This window comes from Eschrichtius robustus, chromosome 10 (assembly GCF_028021215.1).
Source record: "Eschrichtius robustus isolate mEscRob2 chromosome 10, mEscRob2.pri, whole genome shotgun sequence".
NCBI classification, from domain to species: Eukaryota; Metazoa; Chordata; class Mammalia; order Artiodactyla; family Eschrichtiidae; genus Eschrichtius; species Eschrichtius robustus.
Genome location: NC_090833.1, coordinates 87,892,405 through 87,910,963, shown reverse-complemented (window position 1 = coordinate 87,910,963; position 18,559 = coordinate 87,892,405). Strand labels below are relative to the sequence as shown.

At 34.2% G+C, this 18,559-nt stretch overlaps 1 protein-coding gene across 9 annotated transcripts in view; it reads right to left on the bottom strand.

Moving 5' to 3' along the window:
• Positions 1 to 18,559, bottom strand: part of ERCC6L2 (ERCC excision repair 6 like 2) — a 231,188-nt gene that overhangs the window by 154,506 nt on the left and 58,123 nt on the right. For all 9 annotated transcript variants that reach the window (XM_068552809.1, XM_068552808.1, XM_068552815.1 and 6 more), the window contains exons 7-10: positions 13,712 to 13,852; positions 12,585 to 12,698; positions 11,604 to 11,723; positions 5,216 to 5,287 (exon numbers count right to left, since the gene is read on the bottom strand). In XM_068552809.1, coding sequence (XP_068408910.1) covers positions 5,216 to 5,287; positions 11,604 to 11,723; positions 12,585 to 12,698; positions 13,712 to 13,852 — 447 coding nt within the window. The remainder of the gene's footprint in view (positions 1 to 5,215; positions 5,288 to 11,603; positions 11,724 to 12,584; positions 12,699 to 13,711; positions 13,853 to 18,559) is intronic.

The window sequence follows — 18,559 nt, the reverse complement described above, 5'->3', positions numbered from 1 at the left end:
TCCCAGTGCTATGTGGCTGCTTCCCACTAGCTATCTATTTTACATTTGGTAGTGTATATATGTCCATGACACTCTCTTACCCTGTCACATCTCACCCCACCCCCTCCCCATATCCTCAAGTCCATTCTCTAGTAGGTCTGTGTCTTTATTCCCGTCTTGCCACTAGGTTCTTCATGGCTTTTTTTTTTTTCCCTTAGATTCCGTATATATGTGTTACCATACTGTATTTGTTTTTCTCTTTCTGACTTACTTCACTCTGTATGACAGACTCTAACTCCATCCACCTCACTACAAATACCTCCATTTCATTTCTTTTTATGGCTGAGTAATATTCCATTGTATATATGTGCCACATCTTCTTTATCCATTCATCTGTCGATGGACACTTAGGTTGCTTCCATGTCCTGGCTATTGTAAATAGAGCTGCAATGAACATTTTGGTACATGACTCTTTTTGACCTATGGTTTTCTCAGGGTATATGCCCAGTAGTGGGATTGCTGGGTCGTATGGTAGTTCTATTTGTAGTTTTTTAAGGAACCTCCATAGTGTTCTCCATAGTGGCTGTATCAACTTACATTCCCACCAACAGTGCAAGAGTGTTCCCTTTTCTCCACACCCTCTCCAGCATTTATAGTTTCTAGATTTTTTGATGATGGCCATTCTGATCTGTGTGAGATGATATCTCATTGTAGTTTTGATTTGCATTTCTCTAATGATTAATGATGTTGAGCATTCTTTCATGTGTCTGTTGGCAATCTCTATATCTTCTTTGGAGAAATGTCTATTTAGGTCTTCTGTCCATTTTTGGATTGGGTTGTTCGTTTTTTTGTTATTGAGCTGCATGAGCTGCTTGTAAATCTTGGAGATTAATCCTTTGTCAGTTGCTTCATTTGCAAATATTTTCTCCCATTCTGAGGGTTGTCTTTTGGTCTTGTTTATGGTTTCCTTTGCTGTGCAAAAGCTTTTAAGTTTCATTAGGTCCCATTTGTTTATTTGTGTTCTTATTTCCATTTCTCTGGGAGCTGGGTCAAAAAGAATCTTGCTGTGATGTATGTCATAGAGTGTTCTGCCTATGTTTTCCTCTAAGAGTTTGATAGTGTCTGCCCTTACACTTAGGTCTTTAATCCATTTTGAGTTTATTTTTGTGCATGGTGTCAGGGAGTGTTCTAATTTCATACTTTTACATGTATCTGTCCAATTTTCCCAGCACCACTTATTGAAGAGGCTGTCTTTTCTCCACTGTATATTCTTGCCTCCTTTATCAAAGATAAGGTGACGATATGTGTGTGGGTTTATCTCTGGGCTTTCTATCCTGTTCCATTGATCTATATTTCTGTTTTTGTGCCAGTACCAAACTGTCTTGATTACTGTAGCTTTGTAATATAGTCTGAAGTCAGGGAGCCTGATTCCCCCAGCTCCATTTTTCGTTCTCAAGATTGCTTTGGCTATTCGGGGTCTTTTGTGTTTCCATACAAATTGTGAAATTTTTTGTTCTAGTTCTGTGAAAAATGCCAGTGGTAGTTTGATAGGGATTGCATTGAATCTGTAGATTGCTTTGGGTAGTAGAGTCATTTTCACAATGTTGATTCTTCCAATCCAGGAACATGGTATATCTCTCCATCTATTTGTATCATCTTTAATTTCTTTCATCAGTGTCTTATAATTTTCTGCATACAGGTCTTTTGTCTCCTTAGGTAGGTTTATTCCTAGATATTTTATTCTTTTTGTTGCAATGGTAAACGGGAGTGTTTTCTTAATTTCACTTTCAGATTTTTCGTCATTAGTGTATAGAAATGCAAGAGATTTCTGTGCATTAATTTTGTATCCTGCTACTTTACCAAATTCATTGATTAGCTCTAGGAGTTTTCTGGTAGCATCTTTAGGATTCTCTATGTATAGTATCATGTCATCTGCAAATAGTGACAGCTTTACTTTTTCTTTTCCGATTTGGATTCCTTTTATTTCTTTGTCTTCTCTGATTGCTGTGGCTAACACTTCCAAAACTATGTTGAATAATAGTGGTGAGAGTGGGCAACCTTGTCTTGTTCCTGATCTTAGTGGAAATGGTTTCAGTTTTTCACCATTGAGGACAATGTTGGCTGTGGGTTTGTCATATATGGCCTTTATTATGTTGAGGAAAGTTCCCTCTATGCCTACTTCCTGCAGGGCTTTTATCATAAATGGGTGTTGAATTTTGTCAAAAGCTTTCTCTGCATCTATTGAGATGATCATATGGTTTTTCTCCTTCAATTTGTTAATATGGTGTATCACATTGATTGATTTGCGTATATTGAAGAATCCTTGCATTCCTGAGATAAACCCCACTTGATCATGGTGTATGATCCTTTTAATGTGCTGTTGGATTCTGTTTGCTAGTATTTGGTTGAGGATTTTTGCATCTATGTTCATCAGTGATATTGGCCTGTAGTTTTCTTTCTTTGTGACATCTTTGTCTGGTTTTGGTATCAGGGTGATGGTGGCCTCGTAGAATGAGTTTGGGAGTGTTCCTCCCTCTGCAATATTTTGGAAGAGTTTGAGAAGGATAGGTGTTAGCTCTTCTCTAAATGTTTGATAGAATTCACCTGTGAAGCCATCTGGTCCTGGACTTTTGTTTGTTGGAGGATTTTTAATCACAGTTTCAATTTCATTGCTTGTGACTGGTCTGTTCATATTTTCTGTTTCTTCCAGGTTTAGTCTTGGAAGGTTATACCTTTCTAAGAATTTGTCCATTTCTTCCAGATTGTCCATTTTATTGGCATAAAGTTGCTTGTAGTAGTCTCTTAGGATGCTTTGTATTTCTGTGGTGTCTGTTGTAACTTCTCCTTTTTCATTTCTGATTTTATTGATTTGAGTCCTCTCCCTCTTTTTCTTAATGAGTCTGGCTAATGGCTTATCAATTTTGTTTATCTTCTCAAAGAACCAGCTTTTAGTTTTATTGATCTTTGCTATTGTTTTCTTTGTTTCTATTGGATTTATTTCTGCTCTGATCTTTATGATTTCTTTCCTTCTGCTAACTTTGGGTTTTGTTTGTTCTTCTTTCTCTAGTTTCTTTAGGTGTAAGGTTAGATTTTTTACTTGAGATTTTTCTTGTTTCTTTAGGTAGGCTTGTATAGCTATAAACTTCCCTCTTAGAACTGCTTTTGCTGCATCCCATAGGTTTTGGGTCGTCGTGTTTTCATTGTCATTTGTGTCTAGGTATTTTTTGATTTCCTCTTTGATTTTTTCAGTGATGTCTTGGTTATTTAGTAACGTATTGTTTAGCCTGCATGTGTTTGTGTTTTTTACGTTTTTTTCCCTGTAATTCGTTTCTAATCTCATAGCATTGTGATCAGAAAAGATGCTTGATATGATTTCAATTTTCTTAAATTTACTGAGGCTTGATTTGTGACCCAAGATGTGATCTGTCCTGGAGAATGTTCCGTGCGCACTTGAGAAGAACGTGTAATCTGCTGTTTTTGGATGGAATGTCCTATAAATATCAATTAAATCTATCTGGTCTATTGTGTCATTTAAAGCTTCTTTTTCCTTATTTATTTTCATTTTGGATGATCTGTCCATTGGTGTAAGTGAGGTGTTAAAGTCCCCCACTATTATTGTGTTACTGTCGATTTCCTCTTTTATGGCTGTTAGCAGTTGCCTTATGTATTGAGGTGCTCCTATGTTGGGTGCATATATATTTATAATTGTTATATCTTCTTCTTGGATTGATCCCTTGATCATTATGTAGTGTCCTTCTTTGTCTCTTGTAACATTCTTTACTTTAAAGTCTATTTTATCTGATATGAGTGTAGCTACTCCAGCTTTCTTTTGATTTCCATTTGCATGGAATATCTTTTTCCATCCCCTCACTTTCAGTCTGTATGTGTCCCTAGGTCTAAAGTGGGTCTCTTGTAGACAGCATATATATGGGTCTTGTTTTTGTATCCATTCAGCAAGCCTGTGTGTTTTGGTTGGAGCATTTAATCCATTCACGTTTAAGGTAATTATCGATATGTATGTTCCTATGACCATTTTCTTAATTGTTTTGGGTTTGGTTTTGTAGGTCCTTTTCTTCTCTTGTGTTTCCCGCTTAGAGAAGTTCCTTTAGCATTTGTTGTAGAGCTGGTTTGGTGGTGCTGAATTCTCTTAGCTTTTGCTTGTCTGTAAAGCTTTTGATTTCTCCACCAAATCTAAATGAGATCCTTGCCGGGTAGAGTAATCTTGGTTGTAGGTTCTTCCCTTTCATCACTTTAAGTATATCATGCCACTCCCTTCTGGTTTGTAGAGCTTCTGCTGAGAAATCAGCTGTTAACCTTATGGGAGTCCCCTTGTATGTTATTTGTCGTTTTTCCCTTGCTGGTTTCAATATTTTTTCTTTGTCTTTAATTTTTGCCATTTTGATTACTATGTGTCTCGGCGTGTTTCTCCTTGGGTTTATCCTGTATGGGACTCTCTGTGCTTCCTGGACTTGGGTGGCTATTTCCTTTCCCATGTTAGGGAAGTTTTCGACTATAATCTCTTCAAATATTTTCTCTGGCCCTTTCTCTCTCTCTTCTCCTTCTGGGACCTCTATAATGCGAATGTTGTTGCGTTTAATGTTGTCCCAGAGGTCTCTTAGGCTGTCTTCATATCTTCTCATTCTTTTTTCTTTAGTCTGTTCCGCAGCAGTGAATTCCACCATTCTGTCTTCCAGGTCACTTATCCGTTCTTCTGCCTCAGTTATTCTGCTATTGATTCCTTCTAGTGTACTTTTCATTTCAGTTATTGTATTGGTCATCTCTGTTTGTTTGTTCTTTAATTCTTCTATTTCTTTGTTAATTATGTCTTGCATCTTCTCAATCTTTGCCTCCATTCTTATTCCGAGGTCCTGGATCATCTTCACTATCATTATTCTGAATTCTTTTTCTGGAAGGTTGCCTATCTCCACTTCATTTAGTTGTTTTTCTGGGGTTTTTTCTTGTTCCTTCATCTGATATATAGCCCTCTGCGTTTTCATCTTGTCTATGTTTCTGTAACTGTGGGTTTTGGTCCACAGGCTGCAGGATTGTAGTTTTTCTTGCTTCTGCTATCTGTCCTCTGGTGGTTGAGGCTATCTAAGAGGCTTGATGGGAGGCTCTGGTGGTGGGTAGAGCTGACTGTTGCTGTGGCGGACCTGGATGCTGTTTTATCTCTTAGACTTTATGCCTCAGGAATTAGGGTTGAGCCAACCAAGAATATGCTTCAGACAAAACTCACCTTGGTAGAAAAGGAGAAAAGAAGAACTTTATCTTTGTTTTGCCTACAATGGTTTAAAAGCTGCTGAAGGACCTAGAAGGGAACCAGAGAACATCAGTGAACCAGTTTCAACAAAAAGTATACTTTATACGTATAAACATCACTTGAGAATTTCTTAAAAATTACTTTTATACAATATAACCTCAGTTATCTTTTATAATTCCCTTCATTTTTTCGAAGTTAGAGAAATAAAGTATTAGATATTACCTGAAATTCATCATCATATTGTTAATAATGAGGTAAAGTTCTCAAAGACTTTTCTTTCATCTCATCTGGTTTTAATAAAAAGGAAGCATTTTAGATTATGGGATGCATTTAAATGGATTAATTTAATTTCCAAATTACACTTTATTTATACCTACAATATGTTCAGAAACTAAATTACAGAGCAGCATTTCTTTTAGGAAGTATTTAAGTTTTCTCTAGATAGATATAATAAAATGTGTTTAATTTCACCTAGGTTCTAAAAGTTCTGATATTTATTTTCTCAGAATAATCCGTCAGATATACACCTCTTCTCATTTTCTCCCGTTTCTCTATTTACTGTAAGCCCTGAATTCCAGATTTGATTTTGACCTCAAAATGCCAATAATTTGCCCCCATATGCAGCGCTTTTAGGGAGGAAACAGATAATCCAAAGCCTGTGTATGACAGTAGTACTGTTATTTTTAAAAAGGCATTTCCACTCTCGCAATGACAGCTCCAGAACACTGTGGAAAAGCAAACCACAAAGGAAAGAAAAGGAATTTTCTGTACTAAGTATAAGGTTTTTTGAACTATACAATAAACAACTAATTATATTTATTAAATGATAAACATTTAAACTTTTAAATAAAAAAATTTATACTCAATATAAAACTCTTAATAGTTGAGCAAGAAAAGACATTGTGCTAACTCTGACCTCTATGTAACAATCTCTCAAAAAAAAAAAGCTGTGGAGTTAAAAAAAAAAAAAAAAAAAAAAGCTACTCGGACAACCAAGCAAATGGGAAATAAAAATGTCACAGATCAGGTAAACATTATTTTGATACTTGGAGAACATATAAAGTAAATTTTATTTGTATTAGCTTTATTTTTTAATAAAATAACTGAATAAAGCATGTGCATTTGAATTTCACATAATTCATTAACTTTTTAAAATTAATATATTTTATATTTTAGAGCAATTTTAGATTTACAGAAGAACTGAGTATACAGAGAACTCCCACAGACTCCCTCCCTCCCCCCAGTTAGGCCTCTTCCCTGAACAGTTTCCCTTATTATTAACATATTGCATTAGGGTGATATATTTGGCTGATGAATAAATACTGATAAATTATTATTAATTAAAGTTCATAGTTTACATTAGGGTTCACTTGTGTTGTACAGTTCTATGGGTCCTGACAAATATATAATGACATGCATCCATGATTACATTATTATACAGAATAGTTTCACTGTCTTAAAAATTCCCTATTCTCTACCTATTCTTCCCTCCCTGCAAACCCCTTGCAACCACTAATTTTTTTGTTTCTCTATAGTTTTGCCTTTTCCAGAATGTCATATAGTTGGAATCATACAGTATGTATGACTGGCTCTTTCACTTAGCAATATGTATTCAATGTGCCTCTGTGTCTTTCTGTCGCTTGATATCCTGTTTCTTTCTATTGTTGAATAATTTTCCATTGTCTGGAGGTACCACAGTTTGTTTATCCATTCACCTATTGAAGGACATCTTGGTTGCTTCCAAGTTTGGGCAATTACAAATGAAGTTGCCATAACCATCTGTGTACAGGCTCTTATGCAGACATAAGTTTTAAACTAATTTGGGTAAATACCAAGGAGCACAATTAGTGGATCCTGTGGTAAGAATATGTTTAGCTTTGTAAGAAACTGCCAAACTGTCTTCCAAAGTGGCTGTACCACTCTGCATTCTCACCAGCAATAAGAGTTCCTATTGTGTGTTGTCAGTGTTTTGAGTTTAGCCATAGGTGTCTAGTGATATCTCGTTTTAATTAGCAATTCCCTAATGACATATGATGTTGAGAATTTTTTCATATGCTTATTTGCCATCTGTATATCTTCTCTGGTGAAATATCTGTTCAGATCTTTTGTGTATTTTAAATTGGATTGTTTATTTTCTTATTGTTGAGTTTTAAGAGTTCCTTGTATATTTTAGATACCAGTCCCTTATTGTTTTGCAAATAAATTCTTACCAGTCTGTGGCTTCTCTTATCATTCTCTTACAGACATTAACATTTTAAGACAAGGATATGATGCACAGAAATCCACTCTGATTGTTTGAGGGTATCATACCTATTACAATTTTAGGTATTCTTCAACATTTTATAGTAAAAACAAAAAAAAGTAATATGGAAAGTGAATGTTTTTGGACTGAAGGTCTTTATTAGGCTAGTTAAAAAACAAAAAAAACACAAAAAAACCTTACTAGTTAAATGAATAACTGTAAGCTAAGATTCCTTACTAAAAATTTCAGAAATAACAGTGTGGTCACTATAGTTGGAGTCTTAATAATACAGACCCAATGTTTTGTCACTCAGTTGTCCTCCACAGAACAAGATAATCCACCTGTAAAGGAATCCTAAATTTGAGGATGTTCACAGTTAATGAATCTTAGATCTAATTTTTCTCAAATCAGTCAGGCCTAGAGATGAACATGACCCTTGTATGATTCCAACAGCACTAAATTGGGTTTCCTAGTCTCTTTTCCACCCTCCACAATAAGACTCTGTGGTATTTCCCAAGGGAATTAAAGGGAAAATGAGGATTCTCATCAGGGGAATGAGTGCAACTTTGTGCCCATCCCCTTGAATAGTAGTTGAGGTCAAAAAAGACCTTGGCACTTAAGAGAAAGAGCTGGAGTTCATGAGTATAGCTTTGAGGCTATGATGGGTACAGTAGGTATTATGTCCACAAATAAACTGCAGCTGCAGGCTAACCTATAATAAAAGAAGCAGATCTAGGATCTTTTATCACCTGAATTCAAGAAGTATATGCAATTCGGAGTTCTTAACCCCACAGGCAATAATTCCATTATAAGCCTGTAAGTTTTGTATTACTAGAACACGAGATGATGTTGCTAATCAAATGATGAAACACAGTCTTGAAAACATATCCCTAGCTTACCACCATCAGTCTCTGCTTTATTGGTGTTCTCCCACAAAACAAGTAAAGTACAGGCTTCCTTCTCATATAAATACACATACCCAGCCTCTGGCAATAATTCCTTTCTAAAAATCATAATAAAAATAAATGTAATAATTATCTTAATCAAACACTATTATTCCTAAATAAGTAACTCTAACAGTATGTTTTAAATCATATAGTTAATGGATATATAAGAATATAAAGTGCAGAGTAATAAAATTCCATTTAATTTCAGGAGTGGTAAATTTTTAGTGAAGAATCACAATGAATAAAATTTAAATAAATAGCCATGAATAATGAAGTTTTCAGAGAAGCCCATGATTTCTGGAAATATTCTATTGGCTTAAATTATAGGATTATAAGTGCTCAGTTCTAAACTAACTGGGCTTTTTACATTTCTCAATTTAAAAATAATTAAATAAAAGTCAATATGGATGACAAAAATATTACTGTTAGGAAATATTGTTAGATTTGAATTATTTGTTGTGATAATAAATCATAGGACGTTCTCTCTAATACAAACTTATTTATTTTAAAAATACACAATTTTTATGAAGTGAGTATAGAGGGAACATACCTCAACATAATAAAGGTTATATATGATAAGCCCACAGCTAATATCATACTTAATGATGAAAAACTGAAAGCTTTTCCTCAAAGATTAGGAACAAGACAAGGATGTTCACTCTTGACACTTTTATTGTACTAGAAGTCCTAGCCAGAGCAATTATGCAAGAAAAAAAAAGGCATCCAAATCAGAAAGGAAAAGTAAAACTGTCCCTATTTGCAGATGATATGAGATTATATACAGAAAACCTTAAAGACTCCACCAAAAAAAGTTAGAATACATAAATTCAGTAAAGCTGCAAGATACAAAATCAATATACAAAACTCACTTGCATTTTTGTAGATTAATAAAGAACTATCAGAAAGTGGAATTAAGAAAACAATCCCATTTACATTTACATCAAAAAGAGTAAAATAACTAGTAATGAATTTAACCAAGGAGGAGAAAGATCTGTACACTGAAAACTGTAAGACACTGATGAAAGAAACTGAAGAAGACACAAATTAATGGAAAGATATTCCATGCTCATGGACTGGAAGAATTAATATTGTTAAAATGTTCATACTACCCAAAACAATCTATAGATTCAGTGCAATCCTTATCAAAATTCCAATGACAATTTTCACAGAAGTAGAAAAAAAAATCCTAAAATTCGTATGAAACCACAAAAAACTCCAAAAAGCCAAAGCAATCCTGAGAAAGATGAACAAAGGTGGAAGCACCACACTTCCTGATTTCAAACTATATCACAAAGCCAAAATAATCAAAACAGTATGATATTGGCATAAAACAGACACATAGATCAATGGAACAAAATAGAGAGCCCAGAAATAAACCGTGCATATATGGTCATTTAATTTACAACAAAGGAGCCAAGAATATACAATGGGGAAAGGCTCTCTTCAATAAATAGAGCTAGGAAAACTGGACAGCCACGTGCAAAAGAATGAAACTAATCTTGAAAAGATATCTGCACCCCCCAGATTCACTGTAGTATTATTTACAATAGACAAACTATGGAAACAATATAAATGTCCATTGACAGATGAATGGATAAAGAAAATGTGATATATATATATATGTGTGTGTGTGTGTGTATATATATATATGCATATATACATATATATATATATATAAAAAATACACAAGGAATATTATTCAGCCATGAAAAAGAAGGAAATCCTGCCATTGTGGCAACATGGTTAGACCTTGAGGGCACTGTGCTAAGTGAAATAAGTCAGAGAGAGAAAGACAATTACAGTATGATCTTACTTAGTGGAATCTAAAAAACAAAAAACCTCATAGGTACAGAGAACAGATTAGTGGTAGTCAGAAGCAGGGGGTGGGGAGTGGGTAAAATGGGTGAAGGTGGTCAAAAGGTACAAATTTCCAGTTATAAGACAAATAAGTTCTTGGGGATGTAACGTACAGTATGGTAACTATAGTTAACAATACCACATTGATACCTGAAAGTGGCTAATATTAAAAGTTCTCAGCCCAAGAAAAAAAATTATAAATATGTATTGTGATGAACGTTAACTAAACTTAATGGGGCAGTCATTTCTCTCTCTCTCTCTCTCTCTCTATATATATATATATATATATCGAATCATTCTATTATACACTTAAAACTAATACAATGTCAGATGTCAATTACATCTCAGTAAAAAAAAATACACAAGTTTTTAAGGTAATCTTCCTAGCTTTTATTTTATTTCATTGAATTTAGACGTCCAAGCAAACTATTGTGTGCTTATGTACATTATGTTTTAAGAATATTTGCAGGATTTTAAGGGGAAAAAAACCTGACTATTTTAAATTACTTCCTTTTTATTTTTTATTTTTTGCCAAAAGAAATAATTTATTTTTTCTTAATTAAAACATAATAATTGGGAATTGTTCTGTAAAAATCTGAATCCATAAATAAAGTTTCTTGATAGTTATTAAAGGGTTAAACAAACAAATTCTATTGCAAGGTGGCTTGAAGCTGTCAGTATTTCACACAGCTGTCACAGGAAATTCCCAAAGGCCTGGACATGTTTGGAGAACCTAGCCTTACTTTTCACACCCCTCCCTCAGTAATACACCACCAAGAGCAGCACCAACAGGTCCGTTTTCTGGTATACAGCAAATGTCCACTTGTCACAAATGAGATTTAGCAACCTTACAATCTAGGTCAGCAAGTAAAAACAAGAGCCGGAAAATTAGGTCTAGACATAGAGGGCCTGTCCACCTTGAACTCTTCAAGTAGTTCCTTACTCAAATTTGGAACTACTGGCTATCCTCATCCTCTTATTTGGCATTAACATTTTTATTTCTGGTAGATTACTTCCTTAAACATTTGAAGACAAGATATTATATATGTGGTGACAGCATACATTTTTAACAGGGCATGAATCCAATACATCAATAAGGAAAGTTTGAAGTACACTTGATGTAACTACTACTAACTGAGAAATCTACCATACGCAGGGTTCGTAGTGAGCTGATACAATTATACCAGTTGTCTTTGGTCACTATCTCTTCTGAATGATTGGGCATCTGTTCTGATTAATTGGTGTCCCTGTCATACCATTTGATAAATATATTGTATATCATCCTTGTGTGTATGCAAACTGAAAGAAGAATACTTACCTTCATTTTTCCACTGTATTTCGGGTCAGAAAGTGTTTCAAAGGCTGCATCTTTGCTTTTCTGCACAAAATCTGGGAATCTGGAAAATACCTGATCACATATCTTCTTGATAAGTGTTTCCTTAAGGGGAAAAGGTAGAAGAAAAGAAATCTCAACACAATTTAAACCTGTATAAATTGAAATCATTTATGAAAAAAATCTATTTAGAAGGAATATATATTCCTTCCTAGGTTGAAGATTTTACCTTCTCTAATTCAGAAAACCTTAAAGTGATATGTTAATCATATATGGCTTTGATGAGTTCTGAAATAGTGATATGGTTATTAATTTTGCTGTTACTTTTTTTTAAGATTTCCAAAATAAGGAACTGAATACTTCTCAAAGACCAGTCTTTTAAAATTACATTTGAACAGCCTCAAGCCTATCACACAAAAAGAAAATATAAAATCATTATATAAAAAGGTTTTAAAACAGATCTTTTTTATTTACATTGTGCTTTAGAATAAGACACAATTGAAATGACTAAAGTAAACAACTGCATGTATGCCTAAATTCTGAAATTACTGATTTTTGCCAGTTTGGGAGGCACTCCTAATATTTAATATACAGATTATTATAAATCCTCATTTTAATCCACTTGATAAGATAAATGTAATTAGACACATTATTAGTAGAATTAGGACTGACTCATCAAATATCTTTAATTAGTAATTATATCAAAAGATGTTAGGAAAATAAATATATGAACATTATCAGAGGCATAAAAAAGTTATTTTAATTTAAGGTTAACTTTTCTCACTTTGATTAAAAATTTAAGTGCATATACTTTTTTTATACCTAAATTAAAAAACAAGCAAGTCAGTAACCTCTTAAATTTCATACAAAAATAACTTAAGGATATTTGGCTAAGAAATTTTATACCAAATATAGAATACTTATTCCAAATAGCATCACAAAGAAATTTAAAAAGCCAACCCAAACCTGTTGTTTGGAGGTGCTAGCAGCCTGCAGTAATGCAACATGGTTAGCTACCTTCTGAAGGACTGCAAGGTAACTGAAATACAAGGTTTTCACTGTGTCGCCATGTGAATTGGTCTGTAACCAGAAAAGTACAGAAAATAAAAATAAGCAAGGGACTAACATGGCTATGTAACTACTTACATCACAAAATATGCCACTTACAATAACACTTATTATCCGGTTACTATTGGCACAATACGCTCTGGGAAAATAATGGTCAATTGATATACAAAATATCCATGAATCTCTAATGTGGAATCGTAGTTTTGGTGAACCATACACAATGATGTTTTTAATAAAAGAGGGGAGAAAGTCCTCATTCCAGGAAGGATACACAGTGATAGAAATGCTGCCATAAGAGGTTCCTGGTCATAAAACTCTACAGTGTGGTGATGGTGTTACACAGAAGCCTTTACTCTCTCCGCTCACCCATTCCAGTTTTCTAGGAAACTGTGCTATTACAAAAATGTGAAGTGGTTAAAGCCAGCAAAATAAATGACATATGCAATAAATATCAATTTAGATAAATATTTACTCACGGTCCCTCTATGTATGTGGATATGAGTTGATAATAAAGTGGCAAGGTGAAAAAAGGGCAGGAAATACATAGATTTTTTTAAAAAAGCATAAATGAATATTTGCTTCTAAATAAAAATAAAATACTTCACTGTACTGATACACAGTTTCTTTTAAATTAACATTCAATCTCACATCAGAATAATATTTTAAGCCTGCTATCAAAGAGGAAGTATTATCCATTGATGAGAAATTTACTGGAAATGAAATGAAATTTCAAGATTAAAGCAGGATACTTCCCAATAATAGTTGAAAGGGAAGATATAAAATTGGAGCTACTTTTAAAAACTAGTTTTTTGAAAAGATACTTGAATATTGTATTTTGCTGTGATTACTATTTGATATTGTAAAATCTTTTGGAAAATTATTCCCTTTTCGTAACTTACAGCTTCTAAAGATAAAGAACCATGTGAGGAAAAGTTATTTTATCTGCTACTTACTCTGATACTATTAGAATAGAGTCCTGTGTAATCAAAAGCAAGATAGTAAAGATATCATATGGAAATGCTTACCTTATAACAACAATTTCTCCTTTTTCGGCCACTGCTGCAGGTACAAGGCTCAGAAGATTGAAGTATCAAAGACACATCTTCTGTTTCTAATACTGTTTGATAGACGGCTTTCTGAAAATCTGTCAGAGAACAATATACCATCTGCCAAGATAAAATACAAGGTAACTATTAGTATCTTTTTTATAGCAATAATAATCACAATGCACATCAGGTTTCGTAGACTGTAATAGTGAAAATTGCTCATAAATTTATATTTTTTCTGGATACATCATTATACATAGGAGAATACAAAAAAATTTCTCCTAATTCTCCCATATTCTATGCTATAACCCTACCCTAAAGTATACAAATTATAACTTACTTTCCAAATAAATCCCATAGTTTGTTCTTTAATTTAAAAAAATCAAAATATGAAAACAGTATGTAATTTCCTTATAAATTTCTCAACATATTATTGTGGGTCTTTTCAGGGTTCCATATTATTAGCCCATCATGCAAATAAGTGATTAAAGTTTAGGTCAAATAGAAAAACTAGAAAAGGAAAAAGGGAAGATTTTTAGAACAATGGTATGGATAATACTTACTGAATTACTTGAAAATTTAGAAAAAAATGAAAAACTTCCTATTACTGAAAACAGGATAAAGTATTTGTATTTGATATCTTGCTATAAATTCCCAAGATTAGTAAAGATAAGAATTAAGTAAATACACATAAAAGCAAAACTTGTAGAAGTTGCTACTTTGTGCCCAAATTCAAGAAAAGAAAAAAATATAAGAAAACAATGCCACAAAGTTATAGTGGATACAGTTTGCCTTATATTTCTGGTAGTACTGGAAATTGGTAAAATTCTTCTACATACAGCTGTATGTAACCAGGGTCATAAAACTAAATATATCCATATCAGGACTTTGAGGAATGTGAATAGGGGAAAAGCCACCTATTTTAAAATACGTATATGTGTGTATCACTACAATAGCATATTACTGCAAACAAAAGACACATTGTGCATATGAGAATATTGAAGATGGGGTCAATGATTAAGGTACAGAGGGAAATTCTGAGTTATTTTCCTCCAGGTTTATTAAGATATATTTGACATACAACATTGTATAAGTTTACAGTGTACAACACTATGATTTGATATGTGTATTTATTGCAAAATGATTACCAGAGCAATAAGGTTAGTTAACACATTCATCACTTCACATAATTACTTTTTGTATGTGTGGTGAGAACATTTAAGATCTATTCTCTTATCAACTTTCAAGTATACACAGTATTGCTAACTACAGTCACTATGCTGTACATCAGATCCCCAGAACTATTCATCTTATAACTGGAACTTTGTACCTTTTGACCAGCATTTCCTCATTTCCCCTAAACCTTAGCCTCTGGAAAACACCATTCTACTCTCTGTTCCTGTAAGTGTAGCTTTTTTTCTTTTTTAAACTCCACGTGTAAGTGAGATCATACAGTATTTGTCTTTCTCTGTCTGATTTATTTCAGTTAGCATAATGCCCTCCATGTTATCACAAATGACAGATTTCCTTCTTTTTTATGGCTGAATAATATTCCATTCTATGTACATACACATTTTCTTTATCCATTCATCTGTCAACAGACAGTAAGGTTGTTTCCACATCTTAGCTGTTGTGAATAATGCCGCAATAAACATAGGAGTTCAGGTATCTCTTCAAGAGTAATTTCGTTTCTTTCAGGTACACGATCGTCCCTCAATATCTGCAGGGGATCGGTTCCAGGACCCACCTCCCGTATGTTTACCAAAATCTGTGTATGCTCAAAACCCTTATATAAAATAGTGTAGTATAGTTGGTCCTCTGTATCCGCAGATGTGGAACCTGCAGGTGCAGAGGGCCGACTGTATACCTGGAAGTGGGATTGCTGGTAATTCTATTTTTAATTTTTTGATGAATCTCCATACCGTTTTCTGTAGTGGCTATACCAATTTACATTCCCACAAACAGTGCACTGGGGTCCCCTTTTCTTCACATCATCACAGCACTTGTTACCTCTTGCCTTTTTGATAACAGTCATTCTGACAGGTGTGCACTGATATCTAATTGTGGTTTTGATTTGCATTTCCCTGATTAGTGATATAGAGCATCTTTTCATGGGTCTGTTGGCCATCTGTATGTCTTCTTTGGAAAAAAGTCTGTTTATTAGGTCCTCTGCCCAATTTTTAATTGGATTGTTTGGTTTTTTGCTATTGAGTTGTATGAGATTTCATATATTTTAAATGAGTCCCTTATCAAATATATGGTTTGCAAATATTTTGTCCCATTCAATAGGCTGCTTCTTCATTGTGTTGATTGTTTCTTTTGCTGTACAGAAGCTTTTTAGTTTGATGTAATCTCACTTGTTAATTTTTGTTTTTGTTGCTGTGCTTTTGATGTCTTATCCAAAAAATCATTACCAAGGACTTCCCTGGTGGCACAGTGGTTAAGAATCCGCCTGCCAGTGCAGGGGACACAGGTTCAAGCCCTGGTCCAGGAAGATCCCACATGCCGTGGAGCAACTAAGCGCGTGCATCACAACTACCGAGCCTGCGCTCCAGAACCTGCGAGCCATGAAAGCCCGTGCACAGCAACGAAAACCCAACGCAGCCAAAAATTAATTAATTAATTAATTAATTTAAGAAAATCATTGCCAAGACCAATGTCAAGGAGGTTTTTCCCTATGTTTTCTTCTACGAATTTTATAGTTTCAGGTCTTACATTTAAATCTTTAATTCATTTCGAGTTAATTATCATGAGTGGGTGTAAGACAGGAGTCCAATTTCATTCTTTTGCATTTGAATACCCAATTTTCCCGGCACCATTTATCAAAAAGACTGTCTTTTTTTCTCCATTGAGTACTGGCTCCCTTCTAAAATATTGGTGGACTGTTTACACATGGGTTTATTTCTGGGCTCTGTATTCTATTCCACTGGTCTATGTATATGTTTTTATGCCAGCATCATACTGTTTTGATTACTGTAGCTTTGTAATATAGTTTAAAATCAGGAAATGTGATGCCTCCAGCTTTGTTCTTCTTTCTTAGGATTTCTTTGGCTATTTGGGGTCTTTTATGGTTTCATACAAATTTTAGGATTTTTTTTTTCTATTTCTGTGAAAGATGTCATTGGAATTTTGATAGGGAGTGTACTGAATCTGTAGATTGCTTTGAGTAGTGTGGACATTTTAATATTAATTCTTCAAACCTATGAATATGGAAAATCTTTCAATTTATTTGTGTCTTCTTCAGTTTCTTTTATCAATGTCTCATAGTTTTCAGCATACGTGTGTTTCACCTCTTTGGTTAAATATATTCCAAAGTATTTTATTGTTGAGTTGTTACTAAAACATGTAGTAATATTTACTGAACACTTCTTACATGTCACACATTTCAGAGCAACCATGTGAGGCAAGCACCATTGTATCATTCCCACTTAAAAGATAAGGAAATCAAGTTTTGAGAGATTTAACAACTTGCTCAAGGTGATAAAACTAATAAGTAGGGGAGCCAGGATTCAAGTCCATGGTATTTGATTTCAGAGACCAAGTTCTAAACCTCTATGCACAACTCTTTCTTCATATACTTAAAATTTATTGTTCCTACTAGATAGATAACTAAAATTACACAAAACATTTAAAAAGTGGGGTTCAAAAAATAAACAAATGGGACCTAATGAAACTTAAAAGCTTTTGCACAGCAAAGGAAACCATAAAAAAGACGAAAAGACAACCCTCAGAATAGGAGAAAATACTTGCAAACGAAGCAACTGACAAAGGATTAATCTCCAAAATATACAAGCAGTTCATGCAGCTCAATATCAAAAAAAACAAGCAACCCAATCCAAAAATGGGCAGAAGACCTAAATAGACATTTCTCCAAGGAAGATATACAGATTGCCAAAAAAACACATGAAAAGACGTTCAGCATTACTAATCACTAGAGAAATGCAAATCAAAACTACAATGAGGTATCACCTCACACCAATCAGAATGGCCATCATCAAAAAATCTACAAACATAAATGCTGGAGAGGGTGTGGAGAAAAGGGAACCCTCTTGCACTGTTGGTGGGAATGTAAATTGATACAGCCACTATGGAGAACAGTATGGAGGTTCCTTAAAAAAACAAAAATAGAACTACTGTATGACCCAGCAATCCCACTACCAGGCATATACCCTGAGAAAACCATAATTCAAAAACAGTCATATACCACAATGTTCACTGCAGCACTATTTACAATAGCCAGGACATGGAAGCAACCTAGACGTCCATTGACAGATGAATGGATAAAGAAGATGTGGTACATATATACAACGGAATATTACTCAGCCATAAAAAGGAATGAAATTGAATTATTTGTAGTGAGGTGGATGGACCTAGAGTCTGTCATACAGAGTGAAGTCAGAAAGAGAAAAACAAATACCGTATGCTAATACATATATATGGAATCTAAAAAAAAAAATGTTTCTGATGATCCTAGGGGCAGGACAGGAATAAAGACACAGACGTAGAGAAGGGACTTGAGGACCCGGGGAGGGGGAAGGGTAAGCTGGGACGAAGTGAGAGAGTAACATTGACATATATACACTAGCAAATATAAAATATATAGCTAGTGAGAAGCAGCTGCATAGCACAGGGAGATCAGCTTGGTGCTTTGCGACCACCTAGAGGGGTGGGATAGGAGGGTGGAAGGGAGATGCAAGAGGGAGGGGATATGGGGATATACGTATGTATATAGCTAATTCACTTTGTTACACAGCAGAAACTAACACAACATTGTAAAGCAATTATACTTCAAAATAATGTTAAAAAAAAAAAGTGGGGTTCATGAAG